Here is a 22,083-nt window from a genome sequence, read left to right as displayed (position 1 = left end):
TGCCCTCTGTCCCCCTACTCTGCCCTCTGCCTCTGTCCTCCTGGTCTGCCCTCTGTCCCCCTCCTCCTCCTCTGCCATATGTCCTCCTGGTCTGCTCTCTGTCCCCCTCCTCCTCTGCCTCTGTCCTCCTGGTCTGCCCTCTGTCCCCCTCCTCCTCCTCTGCCATATGTCCTCCTGGTCTGCTCTCTGTCCCCCTCCTCCTCTGCCCCCCCTCCTCCTCTGCCATCTGTCCTCCTGGTCTGCCCTCTGTCCCCTTCTCCTCTGCCATCTGTACTCCTGGTCTGCCCTCTGTCCCCCTCCTCCTCTGCCCTCCTCCTCCTCTGCCCTCAGTCCCCCTCCCTCTGCCTGGCGCCAGGCAAAAAAAAAAGAAAGAAAACAGAAACTTACCAATCCGCGCGGCGCCGGGACCCAGCAGCCTCCTCTCCCGCAGCTGTCACTGAATGACGTCTTTCTTTTTTTTTGCCTGGCCCACAACACCCCAGTGACAGCGCCGCGGCACCCCTGGGAGCCGCGGCGCACACTTTGGGAACCGCCGCACTAACCCATACTTGCCCAATCTCCCGGAATGCCCAGGAAACTCTCGAATTCTGGGTACCACTCCCTCAATCCTAGCGGAGTGCATGGGGACCTCGATGATGACTCATAACAAATCGCGTTGTTTTACCCGCCCCTCAGCACAATGACACAACTGTAGCATGGCCAAATGATGCGATTCTCTGCACCACGCCCCCTCCGCACAAGTCACATGACCTCCCCTCCAGGAGATCCCAGCAGTCACAAAGCTGGCAACTATGCACTAACCTTACCATACCTATGTGAACATTATATATTTTATATATATATATATATATATATATATATATATATATATATAAAAATATACATACTATGTAAATAACGCAGTATATAATGTACAACTTAACACGTTCACCGGAAGGGGGGCTGACTGCACGAATCAATAGGTGGTCTGCACGGTCATATATATTTTGTAATTATATATATATATATATATATATATATATATAATGTGGGATATACCGAGCGCGGGCTTATTTTTCTCTGGTTTTGTTTTAAAATATTGCCTTTTTGTCATAGCAGCTGTCCATTAAGCTTATTTAAGGCACATTTGGGTGTGGCTCACAAGCCAGCCCTTGCTAGATGTAAACCCCTATATCTGGGAGGTGAGTGTATCTGATTTTAACTGCATTTTAATGGTGTTTAAAACATATAGGTCAGTGTAGGACCTGCAAATGAGGTGCCCTTGACATTGGGATGCAGGCTTAAATCTTTTGATCAAAATATGAACTAATACCTAATGTTTTCATTTTGCTAGACACACACAGATATGCAGTTTAAAGGATAAGCGCTGACAACTGTCTTTTCGTTTTGTATACAATATATATATATATATTTATTATGCATGTAGTATTACTGTGGAACACTGAACAACGTATAAACAAGAGTTCACAACTCCAGACATCAATGGCCTCTAACAGTGCAGGTTTTCATGATATTCTGCTAAATTAGATAAAACAAGAGTGTGATTGGGGTATTGATTGCAGGCAATTATAGTTAGGTTACTAAGGATACAGCTAATTATTAAATAATAAAAGAGAAGGAAAGTAGCAGCACTTATAAACCTGATGATCGTGCGATTGTTAAGCACAAGTCACAGTACACGCTCCGTAAACCACCAGTGCGGCCTATTGAGATATATTTCCTGGCAGGCGCTGTCACACATGGATGAAAGTGCTGCGACCACAGGATACGTGCATAGACGTTTATTTTATTTGAGCTGAGCAGCTGGGGAACGAGGGCAGATGGTGTCCTTTGTGGAAATTTGAGATAAAAACGGTCAATCGTTAACCCAATAATTATGGCTGAGCGTTGATAAGTTATTGGAAGTATGTCCGCGCTATTGGGCTAAGATCATCTCATTAAGAAGGTATGGCTTCCATAGTTTTATTATACTTTGGACCAGGTTGGATTTATAAACACCAAGAACAGCCTTGTTACCAGAATTGTCTTTGCACTATTGGCAAGATTAGAATGAGCCACAAAACTGAACCAAACCAGAATGATATTTAATAGTTACGTTCATTTTATTGTCTGTCCATAACATGATGCATGGTGATCTTTACTTCAGCCTCCTACAAGTACTTCTGCATTTTTTTGGATTAAGTCGCTTTCGAATGTTACAGGTAACCATCAAAACATGATTTCTTAAATTAACTTTTTTCTTTTTTTAAAGGGCTACAAACAAGATATTTACAAAAAAAAAAAAAGTAGAACGTCATTTGTTCCCTCTGCCGACATTACACAATCATACAAACGGCATATACATTAGACGGTACATACATTAAAATCCATAAAAACAGACGTTACAGAAAGCTGTACAAAAATAAATTTTTATTAAAAGCAGCTGAATCGTAGCCAGGAACACAGTACAGAGAAGAACGTGGTCACTAAACTCAGCTTCGGCCCACAAGCCTACTACAAAACGCTAGTCGCAAAATGCGAGAGAGCATACATAAACCAGATTGGTTCATTTGGAGGGGGCTCTTCACAAGAAGAGGGTTCACCGTAGCCTGTCCCAGCGCCAGATGGTGGCGTCGTCGCAGACCGCTACGAGTATGCTGCTATCTCGGCTGAAGCTGGTCTGTCGGATGGCAGCCACGCATTTAGGATGTGTGAGCGTTGTACACCTGGAAAAGATAAAAACGTGGCACGTTATTACAGTGGTACCTGCGACGTCAGCCTACAGTAACCCTGCTATCTTCAGGTGACATCATACTGTTGCCTATTCCGCCTGTCTAGTTGGATTGTCTACAATGTCTGCTGAATCTACCTCTACACGGCCATTGATAAATTATTTCTGGATTGAATACTTTGATGTACTACTGAATTAAAATAAGGTCAACTCTTTCGAAGGTCCATCTTTATGTGCAGTTTCATAGCAGCTCCTCTGTGGAAACATTACTAAGTCTGATTCCATGTTACACTGGATCTTTCTATGGCAGGGGGAGGACGTAAGAGTGAATAGCTTTAATTGTTAGTGGTCTTAAAATATCGATTCTAACAAAAAGTTCTTGCTGACAATTTCCTATAACAATGTCAAATTGGAGCTCTTCCCTCTAACATTCAAATGACTAGTATAGAGACAATCCATGAAATTAGCAAAGTAATGCACAGTGAGAGAAGCTCAGCTCCTGCATCTAGCAAGATCTGTGGGTGTTAGGATCAGATAAGCAGACTAATGAGGTATAGAAACTAGTGCCAGCGATGTAGTCGGCTACGCTACAATCCCTTCCTATGGAACTTACTTGGCTTTGTGCGGATCTTCCACTTCCAGGTCCCAGACGTACAACTTCCCCACCTGGTTCCCAAGTGCGAGCATCTGGACACAGAAAGACAACCCATTTAGTATTAGGAGTGGGGGTATTAATACTATCTTCATGGGGGCAGAGTACGTCCGTTAAATGCACAAATACACTCCACCCACACAATAGTGACTATATAAAATAATAAAACATTATAAGGATATTTACTAATATTGCACCATTAGATAAGAGCCAACGACCGGCTGTTGGTTATGTCTGTAGGCATAAAAAAAAAAAAAATGACCCCGGTGTATATAAACGTAGGGACACAGGGATAAATCCCACAGTACTCAGTGAAGAGTACCCATCAGCTATACAGTGGAAGAATTCATTTGTGCCCTAAATCAATCAACCAATGACGTCTCAGGTACGAAGTGAGCTGATGGCGTGGAGCCCACGTGGATATGGTGAGGAGCCCACGTGGAGATGGCGTGGCCAGTAGACAAATGGCATAATGAGTAATTCTGGTTAATAACATGATTCCAATAATAACCAATAAGTCTGATTAGGTCTAGTGCAGGGGTAGGTAAAACTGTCCAGGTGTTGTGAACCTACAAATCCCAGCATGCCTTGCCACCTATCTGCTGGTTATCTACTGGCAAAGCATGCTGGGACTTGTAGTTTCACAAACACCTGGAGAGCCGCAGGTTGCCTACCCCATGTCTAGTGTAAATCAGACTAATGTGAGCTCGTATTTCATCGCTTGCTATTGGGAACAACACATCTGCCGTTTGGGAAGTGTCATCACATAAATCTTCTATTTCTTTACTATAATAATAAAAAATAGAGGTGGTAATTTCTGCACCCGTGTACAGTTCATAAACACTACCGGTCTAGTTTTAAAAATGTGTTCACTTCGGAACCAGCCAAAACCATAGAAACAAGAACATCCCACTAAACTATGATTCCATCCTTTGCTGTTGTGACACATCTAGTGTTACCTTAAAATTATAGCCTGAAATGTATTCAGTCACTTTCTTTTGTTTATATTATTATTTATTTATAAGGCGCCACAGATTACGTAGCACCGGATACAGAAGTAAGTGACAAATAGATGAGGTAATACCTGTCAGTAGCACAGATCAGTGTGAGTAATACTATGGGGACTCACAAGTGCAGCAAAAGACGGGACCGGACGTACGAGGGACAGGAGACAGACGTGGGACAAGAGGTAGAGAGGACCCTGCCCGCGAGGCTTACATTCTAGAGGGAGGGGTGGCGTGAGACAGTAGGAGCAACTAGGAACAAAAATTTAGATGGCAGACGAGGAAGAGGAGGTGATGGATAGAATGGTTAGGATGTGGTAGCTTGAAAAGGTGAGTTTTGAATGAGCGTCTGAAGGACTGACGGTTGGGGGAGAGTTGAGTCAGACGGAGGTAAGGAGCTCCAAAGATTAGGGGCAGCACGGCAGAAGTCTTGGGGCGAGCATGGGAGGAGGTAATGAGAGGTGAATTAAGGTGGAGGTCAGATAGGGATGGTGATTATGGCAATTTTGGAGGTTATGTGTACCTCTCTGGGACATTAGATAATCCGTCTGTTGTGGACTGTGCCGATGTTTTTGTTTTATAACATTTTTATACTTTGTTTTATTTATTTTTTGTAACTCTTCCCATATGATGGTGTAAAACAGGTCATCAGAGAGGAGCAATGACGATGAACCCAGGAAGTATTTAGATCTCTACAGGTTATCCTGTCACTCCTAGAGGGAGAATCGAGCTCCTCCTGGGTCACCAAAATGCTGGATCTGCCACACTGGGCGACATGGGCACAGCATTGATTGGGCAGGGAGTGATGGGGTGAAAGGTCATTGTCCTCTCACCCCCTGAGGGTCAACTGGAGGTCAGGTCATGAGTGAGTACCCTTTAACAGATCAGAACCAAACTACGGTGCGTCCAGTGACTTCCGGTTGCGTACTTCCAGTTTATGACCGTAAGATCCTCAAGATCGTTCCTGGTATGATCCTAGATGCCCAACCGTTGGGTGTTTGCCGAGAGCGAACCGATGAACGACGCAACTGCTGGTCAAAGTGAACCCATCACCCACACTCACTGGAACAAACAATTTTGTGGGCCGAAATCAAAATTGCTCCAGCCAACAAAATATCTGATCCCACCTTAATAAAACACTAGTGATTACTCTATTTGCAATAACTACTGTTACATTCCGGAAAGTGTAATCTACCTTCTGCCAGAAGTCCATGGAGAATCTCATGTACCAGATATCGCACTGACTGTAATCAAACCTCCCCAGAATGGTCACATTGGACTCGCTGGGCTTGATCTTGTCAATGTCGTCCTCCATTTTTCCTGGTTTCCAACACACAATGGCGTTTTCACACGACTGAAAAACAAAAGGGATCTTTGTTATTATTTCATCTGTCAGTATCATTGGAACACAGATTTATTTGATAAAGTCAAATTAATATTCTTCATTTTCAAGGATTTCCTACTAAATTTAGACTTCTTGTTTAGATAAATATTTTAGAAACGACATAAGATAACCTACCAAAGAGCACAACCAAACACTTACAGATACAGTAAACCGTATGCATACAACTGGAGATAAACGTTTATTTTTTGTAGATTTGTGCTTTATTGTTAGTATTGTGAAGTTTTAAGCCACAGTGGAGAAAACAGGACGTACAACAACAAAATAAACGCATTTACTGATACTTTGTAGCATCTATCCATCTATATACGAAATTTTTGGGCAGCATTCAAGTTCTTAATTACAATGACACAGACCAGCTCCACATCTGCAGCGTTATACACGTGACGTATAGAGAGATATATACCCACCTTGGACAGTATCAAGTCTCCGAGCCACCTCACACAGTCAACATAATTTCTGTGGATGTCTCGTGTGGAAAAGTCAGGAAAATGGATCTTTTGAGAAATAAAAGGTCTGAGGACAAAAAAAAAAAAGGTTTTCATTTCCTATCAGTTAAACGTACATTCTTATCAGACATTAATAGTATAGACTTGATGATAGCATAATACACCAAATATAAACTGTACATGTAATGTATACATAAGCCTATGAACAGACTAAACTTATCTACACATTTCGAACGTGTTTTGGTACTCGCTGGGAGATTATGTATATTCATGCAAATCAAATGTACAATATATTATTTGAGATGTAATTTCCTAGGGAATCTAATAAGTACACACAGGAATCTACAATTAGTACTTACAGTCCTGATTCATCTCGCATCATCAAACGCACTGTGAACGCAGCTTGCAATTTAAAAAAACAGCGCGTAACGTGTATGTACGGATTCAAACACAAGCGGATCTCAACGTATGTTTCCATTTATATGAGTGTATAACTCAATACTGTAACCATTAATATAAAAATGTGCATTAAAAAAAGAAAAATGTTGGTGTATTTTTGCTTTTTAAACTGAAATACATAAATCAGGACGTTCTTAGTGTGTACTGTACATGAAATTTATTTTTATATTTTCGCAAACACATGTTCTAGCGTGCCTACGTGTAGTCATCACTGTCAGTCGGCACTTACACCTGCCCTGTAGCTGGATGCAAATGACAGGGCTAAAAATCAGATACGTGCAAGATGCCCTGAACTTGAATGAGCCCAAGTCCATCTGCCCCTTCCCACTCCTATTCTGCCCTTCGACCTGTAGGCAGTTGTCAGTGTCAGTTGCGTTCGGACGTTAATTTAGTGTAATTGTATTTATTGGCGCAAGTCCCGTTATGGCGCATGCGCAGAGCTATTTCACGCAAGAAATGGTACGAAGATGAATCAAGCCCATAGTGCTAGGTAATCACTACTATAACTAAACAGTTTTCTTAGCAATGCAGGAAAGTGTGAAAAACTACTACCCAATACAATTACGAAAAGTTGGATGTTTTTTTTTAAATTCTAACAAACATTGAAATGAAACGGTGTTTATGTATGAAACGTGCGGGTCCTCCATTCTAGATGCGGAGACCGCGTGATCACCCACGTGTCAGTGTGCGACCGTTCGCAGGAAGGACCAATCACCTGTTTGTTTTGCTGGGATTGTATTCGTACGAGTCTTTGATGGCGATCTTCATTCGCTTGGAGTTCAGTCGCCAGAGTTTGAGGGAATGGTCCATCCCACAGGACATGATCTTCTCTCCTAACAGGTCGTAATCCTAAACACACACAAAGCTTTAATGCAGGATTCTTGGAAACTAAAGGTATTCGATCAGGTTTTGGCAACATGCAGCTCTAACTGTTGAGGATAGAAATGCTGGGACACATAGTTCAACAACAAGTGGAGAACCATATATTCCTATTATTGAATCGAATTATTGTGATGCTATGAAGAGAGAAGCCTAAGATGATTAGATATGTAATGCTGCTTTATCACTTTACATTAGATCAGACATACGTAATAATATTAGAGGATGCAACGGTGTTTAAAAGGTAACTGCAATTGGATTAAGTGGATTTAAACATGAAATCTCCCACCTGAATGGTTTACTCCCCTGACCTGGCTGGGGATCCATAATGAATGACATTTACAGACCACAATGAAGCATTGGCTACACTGCATCCTTCCACGCCGCCAGTCTTTGACATAAACACATTTCTAGTAACTACTGGAGGTGGGACTGGAAACCTTATTACCCCAGCGGCCTCTAGAGGTGGCAGGAAGGAACTGAAACCAACCATAAGCTCCAACGCTCCCTGCGTTGCAAATCATTGCCTTAAGTTCATCAGCACCCACTGTCCAGTGCATGAAGGGTTCTCCCAGAAGAGAAGGTTGGGCTGGCAGGAGAGGTGCCCCAGTAGTTCACATAGAAGCGGGACTGGAATTAGTCCAAGTCACACACTACAAGTGGTTTGTACATTTTGGCCACCGCAGCAGCTAGACACAGTTTTTAGAAACCCTTTAAAAAGCTGAAATCAGAGAACAGGGAAATATGAGGGACGTACCGCACTTAACACCTCGTCCCTGTGACCTTCAACACCCCCGAACATTGCCACAAGGGTGTCCGTCTGGATGTTCCACAGCCTCAGAGCGTGATCTGCGGGAACAAAATATAAATAAATACATGAGATCTACAGCAACGTTGCGGAATTCATACAAACTTTCACTCAGCAATATAATTATACCAATTATATCCACACGTCGTCATTTATCTATGTGACCACTCAATGAAACAGAGGGCAAAGTTAGGCCGGAAGCAAAGCCAAACACAGAAAGTGGTCAAGTTGATGGTCCTACTTTCTGCAGAGATGCGGAGCCCTACATCAGCCCTCATCATCACCACTACAGCCACTGACGTTCAAAGGCCCTGCGCCAATCACACATGGCTCATGTAACGGGATTATGGGAGAAGACGAAGGGGCTCACATTGGGCTCTTTATGCAGACTACTCCAAATTAAACCCTTCACAGCAGTTCAGGCAGGTTCTTCACAGACCCCTCTAAGTGCACAGAGCAAGGTAAGGGGGGGGGGGGGGGGGGGGGGTGAAAGAACAAGGTAAGGGAGGGGGGGTGAAAGAACAAGGTAAGGGGGGGGGTGAAAGAACAAGGTAAGGGGGGGGGTAAAAGAACAAGGTAAGGGGGGGGGTAAAAGAACAAGGTAAGGGGGGGGGGTGAAAGAAATAGGTAGGGGACGGTTACATTTTTCCACAAAAAAATGTGAATTTATCCTTTACTTTTGGGAGAGGTGGTACGTTCCACCGGTTTACAAGGCAATGTCCACCTTTCATAAAGTGTTCCCCTCCATTCGTTACATCCTAAACTGCAATTTAGGGATTTAGATTGTGAGCTCCATTGGGGCAGGGACTGATGTGAGTGAGTTCTCTGTACAGCGCTGCAGAATTAGTGGCGCTATATAAATAAATACGTAGATGATGATGATAATGATGAATAGTAACACTGGATTTAAGAATACGAATGGACTAGGGTTTTTGCATTAACCAAAGACAATTGCCAGGTAGATTTGGACATTGATGTAGTACATTAATAGAGGTAAATGTCGGTGCTGTTGAAGGAAATTTTGGGATCTAATCACAACGTCAGAACCAGGTATCTACTTAAACCTTAAAAATAACTAGAAAGACCACTTTCCAAGGTTTAGACACTGGAAACTAATTAAGTTGCTCTCCAAGTCCACTCCCTTAATGTAGATTGCCCAGATGGCCGAAAAGAAAATCTCAGCCCAACTTCAAAACCAAGATGCCTCGCAGGGCCTGGGAGGTCTGGTGGTCCCTTTAAGCTACCAGTGACCTGAGCTGTCTGAGGCCCAAATGCTAAGAACTTCAGGAACAAAGTCCAAGTGCTCAAGACCAGATACAGCGTCCTAACTGACCAATAGACTAGACTGGGCAGCCCTGGTCCTTAGAGACCACAAGGTTTAGGACTGAAAACACTGGCTCGAGAAGGCAATCAGCAGTGTTGATTGCTGAAAAGGACTCAGTGACTGACAGTGGAGAATTGTCTGCATACTAACTGGTGATCTGTATATAACCTCCTCCTTGTCCAAGGGCTTAACCACTGAGACATCTGAGAGATTGCTCACGAGTCTACAGAAATAACTTGCGGATCAAGGACCCCAAACAGGTCCAGAGATATAAAAAGAGGATGTACTTGTACCTTCCTAAAGCAAAGTACTGCGCTAGCACAGAACCTAGAGACTACCCCGTAGCTGTCAGGAGAGAGTAAATGTTGCACAATAACAAAAGGAGAACTTCCCCGAAAATGGATTCTGTCCTGGTGGTCCATGGATAGCAACAGTCAAGAGTCTGAGGGCCGGCATCGCGTCCTCTGAGCAGGCTGGGCCATTGAAGACAGTATAGGCCCTAGTGAGCCAGCTGCCAAATCCCCTATCTGCACTAATGCTGCCCATGGACAAACAAGGGGCGTTCTGTGGATCCCCACTGCTAATCCCAGCACAGGTCACATGTGCAGAACTCGATTGGTCCAGCATCTTTCAGCTAATGTCCCCCACCCACCCCCCACCTTCCTTAGTTTAGGCGCCTGCAAGCTTGAATGAAGCAGGATGAGCTGCAGAGATCCTAGAGGAATGGGATGCACCGTGCAACCTCTGCAGAGGAGCTGTAGGTTACACATAGAAAGGAAGAGTTGATTTTCCCAGTGACTTCGCTTCCTACAGGTGATAGAACCTACCACCTTGTCCCATTACAGCTGAAAATAATTTTAGACAGTGTTCCCGTAGATGAACGGGAAGGCCACATACCGAAGCAACTTACCTTTGCTGACAGATAAGAGAAGGTTTGGGTCCCGTGGGTGAAACTTAAGTTCATTGATTGCATTGCCGTGACCTACATAGTGCTGAACAATGGGGGGGAAAGAAATAAAAAACAATTATTAAATGATGACATTATGGGACATTTAATATTACTCCTAACAAAACCAGTTCAATATTTCAGTTTGTCAGTGCTACCGATTTGGAATCGCTACAATCGCTTCTCTGTTCACTCCAATAGGCCGCCTTAAGCTATAGATAACACTATTAGCTAATCACTGTTTGAAGCACGTTAATAACACGGAATGCCATTGAGTTTGGGGGAGAAGTTTTGCTGAGTACAGCTGCACAATATTTTAATGCAATCATCTTTAATTTTGGAGTTAATCAAACTGTACGACCAGATTTAGTCATGTGACACAGACTACTTCTAGGATGAAAACCAAGATAATATGTAGAGTGGAAAGTGTGTGTACGATGACTGTAACTGCCTCAGACTGATCTCCTTTCCCTCCCCCCTCCCCCCAGGGAACGTCCCCTATTCATGTGAATGCCCCTGAAGGGTCCGGTGAATTGAGCCTCCACAATTAGGAATAGACAAAATTAAACTAACTTAACTCCTTGAACTCCACCAAAATCTAACTTTTCATTCTCTCTCTCTTTCATCATCACACAATTCCCCAAGTATCCCTGCTGCCAGCATTATCGTTCTGCTGGGGATTTAAGACAGTATATTACATTTCCAGAACAACCACCACATACAATGAATGTGCTACTAGCCTAATTTTTTTTTTTTATTCCACTGCATTTGTTACTCCCAATATATATGATTTGTTCCTTGTAATTACGTTTCACAGCGTTCCGTGCACGGACCTCCATATAAACCAGCTGGTACATACCTTGATACACTGCATAGTGATAGGATTTATGATACGGATAATCCCCCTGGATCCGGCCACTGCAAGGAGTGGGTGACTCGTATTACTGTCATACGTCCACGCACAGGTGTAGAAGTTTTCATCTGCCTACATCTTACACTTAAGGAGAACACACACACAAAGTGTACAGTTTCTAAGCATAGTAAAAGCAGACCACACACGCAGTCTGTCTTTCAACCGCAGCTAGCCACATTTCCAATTATGTTGCTTTGAGATCTAAAGAGGTGGCCCACTATTAGCTAACATTTCCCAGGAGAAAAAGCATCCCCCCTGGTAGTCGGTGCCCCCCCACTCTTTAGCATTACTTGAGGCCATCCAATATGTGCACAATCTGAAGCGTACCGCCTGCCCATAGCTAGAGGATGTGTGACCTGGCGGGACGTGTGACCTCGCGGGACATGTGACCTGGCGGAACGTGTGACCTCGAGGGACATGTGACCCCAAAAGATGTGTGACCTCGAGGGATGTATAAATCTAAACGTTTGGAAACAAATCACTGCCATCTGACAAACCTTTTAAGATCTAGTTTGTTTTGCTGTATTATAAATGATCTTTGGAAGCCGCATATGAAATCACGCTCTATAATCTGGATTTGTTGTGAGTAAACCAGAAACTAAATTTACATTGCCAGAAGGAAATGATTTTTCTAACTTGTGTGTAACTTGGTGTAATTATGAATCAAAGTAGTAATTCACAGCCAAAAGGATACATCAGCGTCCACATACGATTGGAGTAACCGTATTTCCCCTTGGGAATGACATTCGTATAAAGTGACCTGAGGAAATGACAGTGAGATTAAGTCAATGAAATAAATTTCAATTTAGACAACTTGCGGCTCTTCAGGTAATCTTCATCACTGTTTATAGATTACAGATCCTGTAGCACTGTACAGCCAAAGGCAGTAAAAATATATATGAATACAGTCATGGTAATATCAATACAAGTAGAATACATAAACACACAATAATACAAGAGTGAAATTAGGCAGAGTAACAAGAATGAAAATAGATATCACAGCTGGGGTCCAATATGTGTGATAACAGCAAGTTACATTACTATCAAGAGTGATACGTAACAGGGCCATACAAGGTAAACTAAAAGACAACAGTAAAGAGGACCCTGCACGTTACAGCTTACATCCAAGAGCTAATGTAGAACTACAAGTTCCAACATGCCCTCTAGCTGGAAAGATAAGCTTGGTGATTTAGTTCTACAACAGTTGAACATACACAAGTTGTCTAACCTTAATATAGGCGATTAAACACACAAAAACAGAATTTACAAGTTAAGCAAACTATTTGACCCCAAAGCAAGACGCTATTGCTGGAGGCTCCTAACCTGAAGACCTGGTTATCTCACAATATAATTCAATCATAACCAATGAGCAATAAACAAGCCAGGAAGACATACAACACACATCCCATAGTATCACATACCCGGTTGCTGCCGACAGTGGCAAACACTAAAGGGTCCCCTTCCTTGCTGTGCCAGTTGAACTGAACACCGAACAGAGGCTGGTTGTGGTCTTCCTGTAGGGAATGCAACACACTTATTACAACAGATCTACTTGACACAAGCACCAACACATGAAACCGGCACAGCTTTTAATGCTGGTTATTGTTAAACATCATCTGAAAGGTCACAATGTATGTGCAATGGATGAATTTTAACCACAGCTGTTAAAGTGCATAGCTCAACCTGTAAATAATTTTGTTCAAAGGTCGCCCATTTCTAAATTAAACATTGCTGCCACCTAAAATGTAAGAGATTTGTCCATGCCTGTTCACGAGTATTAAATGATCGTGTGAACATCCCGTGTGCTGTCAGAAACATGCCTATTGGTTCCCAAGAAACATTCTGCAACACAAAACTGCAGGAAGACTGTCAGCTTTCAGCACATTGGCTCTGAGTGATCACATGAGATTAGTATCGCAGGAAGTCCCACCCACACTAAGAGATCATTTCAATAATGCCCAGGAACAGTGGTCAGCAAACTGAGGACAATATATTATTAGGGCAGATTTATTTCTGCCCGACTATAAAGAAAAACTCGGAAAAATACCTTCAAGCTGTTTACACATTTGAAAGAGTATTTGCACTTTTTGGATTTCCATTTTCCTTTGCCCCAGCTTTTCCTGCCAGGGGCATTCGCTGTGTTTGTGGGGGTATCTGGTCGTTCTGTGTTTGTGCCACTTTCAATGCTGACTGTATCATCCTGCAAACAACAAACAAACAGCGTTATCTGAATATAATTATGAATAATCACTGGATCACAACAAGAGTATAGCTGTGTTTAACAGAACTCATTAACTTAACAGCTATAATTCTTTGTTCTAAACCAGAGCAGGCTGTCATGGATTCATCAAGGGTTTCCAGAGCCCCTGCATTGCGTTATCTCTAAACGGAGGGATGCAAGTGTATAACTCCTTAGAATTCATTTTTCCTAAGAAGTAATATTTCCATAAAGTCCATGCACTTACATGAGACTGGAATATGAAAATTCAATCATTTTACTGCACAATCACAAGCTGAACCCTGATGGCTGCAGGGGAGGGGAGCTATAATTACAGCACCAAGACCCCTTTACCAGACTCTGGCAAAGCATGCTGGGATTTCTAGTTCTACAACAGCTGGAGGAACACAGTCACAAAATGCTGGTACCAAAACTCAATACACTACTACAGATTGTCTACGCTCTGCTCAGTTACTGGAAGCCACAAATGCATTTTACAAAACAATGTAGAGAACACTATATAACTGAACCGTGCACAAATTAAAGACCTACACCCAGGGGTGGAATAAGTCTAGGAGTCACCAAGAACCAGGCTGTATAATATAGGAGACGCTAAGGGGTATATTTACTAAATTGCGAGTTTGAAAAAGTGGAGATGTTGCCTATAGCAACCAATCAGATTCTAGGTAGAAGGCTTGGTGCATTATCATCACCAAGTTATTGCTCAAGGGTCAATAATCATTCAGAATGGACAAATGAATTATAATGCAGAATGTTGGGGTTAATACTGACTCATGCAGGGATTAATGATGATACAGGAAGGAGGGGTGAGGGGTTATTATGATGAAGGGGAGTTAATGAGGGCAGGAGGGTGATGATGAGAGGGAAATATTGACAGGGGGTTTATGAGAAGTGGTTATAATGTAGATTGAAGGGATTTTAATGTCTGTAATAGGGGTAAATTGAGAGCACGGCCCACTATTAGCAGATATCATACAAAAATAAAACCGTCTACAATTTTACTAGCTCATAGATTCTAAAATATTTGTCAGACCCTGATATATTTGCCAATTTTCAGTCACATGTATGAAGCGGTGCCTCTAATTGAGCTTTAAAATAAAGACCTTATTAGTTTATCTTTTCATTCTACAAGAATAGATTCATGAAAAGAAGCAAAATATATCTATATGGGTGTGCGGGATATGTGAAAAGCGGGCAGAATTTATAACCCATTTATTCTGCTAATGCATTAAAGACTCGTTGAAGCAATACGGAGGACATTTATAAGAAAATTAATGAACGTAATTTCCGTTTTTATATATGACCGGTAAATACAGGATTTACACACGCATAGAAAAAAAAAAAAAACACGTTAGAACCTAACCATAAAGAAAACCACACGTCCAACTGGCGTGTTCTGTCTATCATGCAGAAGTCACTGTAACATCCAAAGATGACTCACTAGGTACATTTAACATCTGTATGAAAAAGTACCCAAAGTACAAACGTTCCTAAGACTCTCTTGTATAACAGAAATAAGTTTAAACTTGTTTTCGTCTTCATGAGATATCTACCAATCGTCATGTTACAAAAATGTCTTTAATTTGTTGCAAGTCAAGAACCTGCACCACATTTATGTATTAAACATAAAACATAACACTGTTCAGAACTTGGACGTCAGGCTAAAATCATTACTGGCACTTTATCCACTAATTTCCCTTTTATGCATCCCATTCATAATATTAAGAAACGTACAGTTATAACAGATGTTTGAATACCATTATCCAGTATGGTTGGGATTTATGGTTTTCCAGCTAAGGGGCTTTGCAGTAATTTGTAACACCATGGCTAAAATATATCAATTTAAACCTGGCATTTCCCTATGTAAGTTCTTAGCAGCGCTCCTCACAGTGAGCTGTAGAATTAAATGCTCGGATATCATGCCTGTGTAGCCAGCAGCAGAAACAATATTTATTTTTCCTTTCTGGTTTTCTGAACTTTCCGGATAAGATTTATGATCCTTATACTGCACTTAAAACACAAAAATGCAAGAGACAAAAACAGTCTATACAACTGAATCATTAAGCTTAACGATTGGCACCCCCATGTAAATATCACATACACAAACAGCACAATGCAAGTGATGGATAAACAAAGGTAAATTAGATTAAGCACTTATTTGTTCAGTGACTTATTTCACTAATCGAGCAATACAATAGCTTTAAGGGTCTTGTTCACATTTTTTCAGTTATAATGGTTGATTTCTTTTTATTACATCTATGCTTCTTCAACATTCTGAATTTTACATGTTGGACCTATATCTGTTTATGTACCACGTTCTATTTCCCCCTGGTGCAGAGATAGATAGAGATATATATATATATATATATATATATATATATATATATATATATATATATATATATATATATTTTTTTTAATCAAGATCTTATTTACATATTTCCAAAGATGACTCATAAGTTACACATTTAACATCTGTATGAAAAAGTACCAATGATACAAACGTTCCTAGTATTCTCGTAAATAACAGACAGAACTTAATCTTAAAACTTTAAACTTGTCTTTGTCTTCATAAAATACCTGCCTATCATTTTGTAACAGTAAGTGTTTTTAATCTGTTGCAAGCCAAGAATCTGTATGACATTTGTTTAATAACCCTAAACTGTAACATTGCATTACACAACATCAAGCTTATAATGATTGCTGGCACTTTATCCACTAATTTCTTTTTCATGCATCCATAATATTAGGAGACCTACAGTTATAATAGAGATGTGAATACTATTATCCGGTATGGTTGGGACTTTTGGTTTTCCAGATAAATTTGTAAAACCATGGCTAAAATATACCAATAGGTGGGAGGGTCCAGGTGCAGTATCTATAGGTGTCATGGAAGTGGGAGGACCCTGGGTGCAGCCACCTATAAGTGAAGGGGGAGGGTCCCAGGTGCAGCCACCTATAGATGAGGGAAAGAGGGAAGGACCCAGGTGCAGCCACCTAGACACAGGTAAGGGAGGGCCCCCGGGTGCAGCCACCTAGACACAGGTGAGGGAGGGCCCCCGGGTGCAGCCACCTAGACACAGGTGAGGGAGGGCCCCCGGGTGCAGCCACCTAGACACAGGTGAGGGAGGGCCCCCGGGTGCAGCCACCTAGACACAGGTGAGGGAGGGCCCCCGGGTGCAGCCACCTAGACACAGGTGAGGGAGGACCCCCGGGTGCAGCCACCGAGACACAGGTGAGGGAGGGCCCCTGGGTGCAACCACCTATACACAGGTGAGGGAGGGCCCCTGGATGCAACCACCTATACACAGGTGAGGGAGGGCCCCTGGATGCAACCACCTATACACAGGTGAGGGAGGGCCCCTGGATGCAACCACCTATACACAGGTGAGGGAGGGCCCCTGGGTGTAGCCACCTATACACAGGTGAGGGAGGGCCCCAGGTACAGCCACCTAGAGGTGAAGGTCGAGCTGGCCCCCAGGCGTGTCTCAAGGGCCACATGCAGTTCTCAGGGGCCACATGATGATAATCACTGGTAGATTACATGTTAGACATACTCGCTGCATGAGGACAACTTATCAATGCTGAACATTACGGAGATTCTCTGGTAACGGAGCTACTGATAGTCCATTAGGAGCTACACGTCCCATGTCCGGGCAGGCTGGGACCTGTAGTGCCCCGGGCTCGCCCCGCACACAGCCCCCTCCCCCCCGGCCCCGCTCTTACGTTCTCATCCCCGGACAGCTCCGGGTTGCTGTTCTCGTCGCTGCTCAGCTTCTGTTTCTTGGCCGGCATCTCGTTTCCCGCCGCACGACCGGAAGCCTCAGACATCTTCCTCCGCCTGAGTGTGACGTCACTGGTGTGCGCCGCTGGGCCCTGTGCGCATACGCAGCAGCATCCTTCAGGGGGGGGGGATTGAATTAGAGTAAAACAAATACAGCTATACACAGAGCTAACATAGTAATTAGCACAATATACTATATGCCAGGCTTGGCTGACCTGTGACACCCCAGGTGTTGTGAAACTACAAGTCCCAGCATACCCTCCCAGCAATAAGCTGCTATATATTGGCAAAGCATGCTGGGACTTGTAGTTTCACAACACCTGGAGTGTCACAGGTTATAACGCCAAGCCTGCATGCAGTGTACAATGTAACAGGAGAGGACCCCACTCAGGAGAGCGTACGTAACTTTCCCTGCGGCGGCCCTGCATTGAGCGCCGACCACCCTGAGACTTTACATTATATCCACCCCCTTCTCGTTAGCTGGAGGTGGACATGAGGGTGTGTTTAAATCATACTTGCCAACTCTCCCGGAATGTCCGGGAGACTCCCGCATTTTGCGAGAGTCTCACAGACTCCCAGGAGAGTGTGGCAATCTCCCGGATCTGCCCACTTCTTAGTGAAGTGGGCAGAATTAGGTCCCAAACTCCGCACTTCCCGGTGAATCGTGGCGTTTGTCCCCGCCCCCCGCTTTTAAATGACCCATTTGCGTCATTCCGTCACGGGGGTGGGTCCAAAATGACGCACATTTTGGAGCCCCGCCCCATCACGCCCCCACCTCCCCCGCAAGCTCCTGGAAACCAACTTATTAAAGTTGGTAAGTATGGTTTAAATAGGTAAATTAACTACTGTGCCCCCTGTGTATTTTCTACCATGTGCTGTGATTCTGCTACATCTCAGTGACAGTGATGAGATTACTGGGCTCTGATGCCAACCTTCCCCTCTGCTTGCTTCGAACAAGATAGGAAGGGGTGGAGAAGTTAGAGCGCCCATTTCCGTATGTCCGCACAGATGTGCTTCTGCACATTACCATATTTGAACATCACCATTTCCGTATAAATCTCCATACTCCCTTATTATTACCATATGGACAGCAGCATAATGCCACTACTCTTATATTCCTCAACAACCCTATTAATCTCCGTAGGTTACCCTATTACCACTCTCTACACAATTCAGCAACCCTCTTTGCCCACTAAATATTTTGTAACCTTTGCATTCGCTGGATAAATATTCAATATGATGTAACACTTACCCTTATGTATCCAACCATTGACCTATAGATTGTTAGCTTGTGAGCAGGGCCCTCTTACCTCTATGTATGTATGTGTTACCCAGTATTGTATTATTAACTGTTTGCTCCCAATTGTAAAGTGCTACAGCATCTGCTGGTGCTATATAAATTGATGATGACTTCTGTAACTTCCTGCTGTTACCTGGACGTCCTGTAACCTGTCTATACCTACTTGGTCCTCTTGTCTCCGCATGGCCTTCCTTGTTTACGTCTGCACCTTCTTCGTCCTTCTCTTATGTGTTTGCTCTCTTTTTCTTTCTTTTTCAGACTTTTTGAATTTTCCATACAGTGATACATAGATAACAGGCAAGAAGCGTGTATACAAGGGCAGCAGTTGATCGCAAGACAGTAGTCCTAATCGTACCAACAAGTAGAGCAAAATCACTCTAGTCCTCAAAATCCATCTTGGAGAGTAGGTGATATGACTTTGCCAATGCAATGTGAATGTGTGATTTAAATAAAAAGTAGGAAGAGAAAGGGGAAGGCTGTCTGGATCGGGTGGCTGAGCAAGTGAGTGTTAAAGCAACTGTACGAGCAGGGCTGTCTAAGAGGGGCAGCTGCCTAGGGTGCAAACATGAAGGGGACACATTGAGAATATCCAGGTTTATTTAGACCCGCGATCAGTAGGCCCAAAATAAAGGATTGAACTTCTTTAGAGATAAGGGTGGCAATGTTGTGCTAGAATTTGGCCATTTTAGGGCAGGTCCACCAGATGTGATGGAAGGAGCCTAGCTCACCACGACCTCTAAAACAATCAGGGGAGGTCGTACCAACTATCCTATGAAGTCTAGTGCCAAGTCGCAGTGGAGGACCCTTTTCATAATTGTTCTCCATTTACCCTCATCCGGAGGCCTGCCATATCTGCTTCCCAATTGGTTTTGTGTTTGGGAGTGGAGGGCTGTTTTGTATTTAATAGCAAGCTATAGAGGGATGAGATCATACCTTTTGAGAAAGGGCTGCGATAACGAAGAGACACAGATTTTATGGAAACCAGCATATAATAATCTGAGCCAAAATGGCAGAGTCTACAGGAGAACAGAAGTTGTCACGTACTGCTGGGAGGTGTTGGGGGTATCAGGATGTGCCTTGCTAAGAACAGAGTAGACACACAAAAGTGGAAAAGCGAAAATTTGTTTTACAGAACAATGTTATTTAAGTTATCTGGTAGGGATTGAGGAGTTGCATTAGGCAGGTGTCCTAGTTTTACAGGTGGACACTAAGTATTTTTCTCCTTCTAAAACTGGTGCTAGGTTGGAACTTGATGTGATTATTTTTATTATAATATACATCATCTTTTCCAGGGTTTTCTTAAGTCCATGAAGTGAGTGTGTACTTTGAAATGTGCTGGGCTGTCATGCACACTTGCCTGAAAACAGTATGTGTCCTGATTTTTTGTGATTTATAAATGAACCTTATATCAAACATTATTATTACTGGTGGCTGATTACTATGCATTACTATACTGGTGGTTTTTGCTGGGCAGAACTATAATGGATGCTTACCACTGGGCACTACTAATTGTGCTGATATTAATGGATGTTAGGCTGCCGGTCTGATGACGAACTTGCAGAACAGATTACAGAGGTCTTCACCTATAGCAGCCGCCTTTCCCGTAGAGCTTTATGTACTCACAGGTACTCAGATGCCCCCAGGACTTAACTCCTAGCATAGTGCAAGTTCGTTAACAACACCACAGCGGCAGGCCTGGAGGAGGCTGAGTAGATGGTAACGGATGGTCGGACGTAAGCCGAGATCAGGTGTCCGAAGCAAGTAGAATAGTCAAATAACACGCCAAAGGGTCAGGGTCACCAGCGCGACAGCAGAATCCAGAAACAAGGCAAATAGGGTCACAATGGGAGGTCCAATACAAAATGGGCAGAGTATCCAGAGGAAACTGGGAAAAAGCAGGAACAGGACAGGAGCAGGTCAGCAACAGACAGAATCCACGCTATAACCGTCAGGGAGGCTAAGCCCTCCCTGCCTTAAATACTGATGGTAGTCAATCAGGGATTTGTCCTGTAATCATCCCCAGGGACTGATTATTAATTAATGAGGGTCTAATTAGCACGCTGGCTTGGAGACGCGCGCCCGGCTGCCCAGTGTTGCCAGGGGCGCGAGCGCTGTCATTTCTCGCGTCCAGCCGTTGCCCTGGCAACGATCAGGCCAAATACAGGAAGGGACGTCGCAGTCGTCATGGAGACAGCCTGGATGCTAGAGACGGGGGGAATGAGTCACAGCGGTGCCCACGGCTGCGGCGGCTCCTAACAATGGATATTACTCTTGCTGCTGGCATATTAACTAACTTTATTGGTCATTACTATTACTGATGGCATAGTACTGTGGCACTACTGCTTTCGTCCAACGTATTACTGAACATCACTGCTGCGGCGGGCTAACTTGATAGTGAAGAGGAGCCCAGATGCCAGTGGCTCAAAGTGAGGGTATTAGAGTTTTGTTGTAAGTTCCCCAAATTGGTTGCTGGTTGCTTATATTTTTAATTATTTTATTTGCTTTATTTTTAGCCGAATCTAAAAAAAATGGAATTGTGGGAAAGGGGCCGAATGTGAAGCCCCCCAAATCTAGCTGGTTCTCCACCACTGGTACAATAACCCAGCTCTGTGTTCTATTTCTTCTGAAATAGAGTCTCAACTTTCTATATTTTGCTGTATTTGACAAGGATGTAAACTCTATCAAGCAAGACTCCCCTTATCACATATGCCAGTAATTATGGACCTTAGTGTGAGTGGTAGCGAAGATGGACTGTAAGCTCTGATGGAGCAGGGATTGATAGGGATGATTCAATGTCCTCAGAAAAGTGGTCAGTAATCTATTGGTACTATACAAATAAATTATAATAATAAGCTTATTTTACTAACGCCTTTTAGCAAGAGTTTTAAACATGTAAGTGCTGCTCTTTTAACTATTGTGTCCCCATGAATGCTTTTGTATTTTGTCCAGCGAATTTTGTGAGCATTATCCAAAAGCAACTAATCTCTGGAAGAGAACAGGTCAGGATTACAGATTGATGTGCAATACTCATTATGTCCTCCAGATGGCAGCACATGCTTTATTTATAAATAAAAGGGATTAAACCTTTTTAATGAACATCAGTGTATTGTGCTTCTATGCACATTTAAATCTCTGCTTAATAGAAGTAAGTTTAGGTGCCTTAACATGTATGACTCGTATAAACAGGGTTGTGAGGTAGGTACTGAATGCAATT

General features: G+C 43.1%; 1 protein-coding gene across 1 annotated transcript; it reads right to left on the bottom strand.

The window, feature by feature from the left end:
- Positions 1-2,078: 2,078 nt before the first annotated feature.
- Positions 2,079-17,671, bottom strand: EED (embryonic ectoderm development). The gene is made up of 12 exons (XM_075198687.1): positions 17,512-17,671; positions 13,594-13,746; positions 12,968-13,060; positions 12,241-12,306; positions 11,493-11,618; positions 10,598-10,679; positions 8,313-8,404; positions 7,392-7,525; positions 6,179-6,284; positions 5,562-5,720; positions 3,324-3,397; positions 2,079-2,705 (listed from the first exon to the last, which is right to left on the bottom strand). The coding sequence occupies exons 1-12, from the start codon at positions 17,614-17,616 to the stop codon at positions 2,579-2,581; spliced, it is 1,317 nt and encodes a 438-aa protein (XP_075054788.1). The 5' UTR covers positions 17,617-17,671; the 3' UTR covers positions 2,079-2,578.
- Between the last annotated feature and the right edge of the window lie 4,412 nt (positions 17,672-22,083).

Source organism: Mixophyes fleayi, chromosome 2, assembly GCF_038048845.1.
Source record: "Mixophyes fleayi isolate aMixFle1 chromosome 2, aMixFle1.hap1, whole genome shotgun sequence".
Classification (NCBI taxonomy): domain Eukaryota; kingdom Metazoa; phylum Chordata; class Amphibia; order Anura; family Limnodynastidae; genus Mixophyes; species Mixophyes fleayi.
This window is presented reverse-complemented; position numbering and strand designations above follow the sequence as displayed.

Bases quoted from the DNA above. Each gene is read 5' to 3' on its own strand.
- EED (XM_075198687.1), bottom strand. From the start codon at position 17,616: ATGTCTGAGGCTTCCGGTCGTGCGGCGGGAAACGAGATGCCGGCCAAG. The intron at 12,307-12,967 runs GTATGTGATACT...TCATTTCCTCAG, and splicing joins CCACTGTCGGCAGCAACCGG to GTCACTTTATACGAATGTCA. The intron at 3,398-5,561 runs GTAGATTACACT...TTCTGTGTCCAG, and splicing joins CCATGGACTTCTGGCAGAAG to ATGCTCGCACTTGGGAACCA.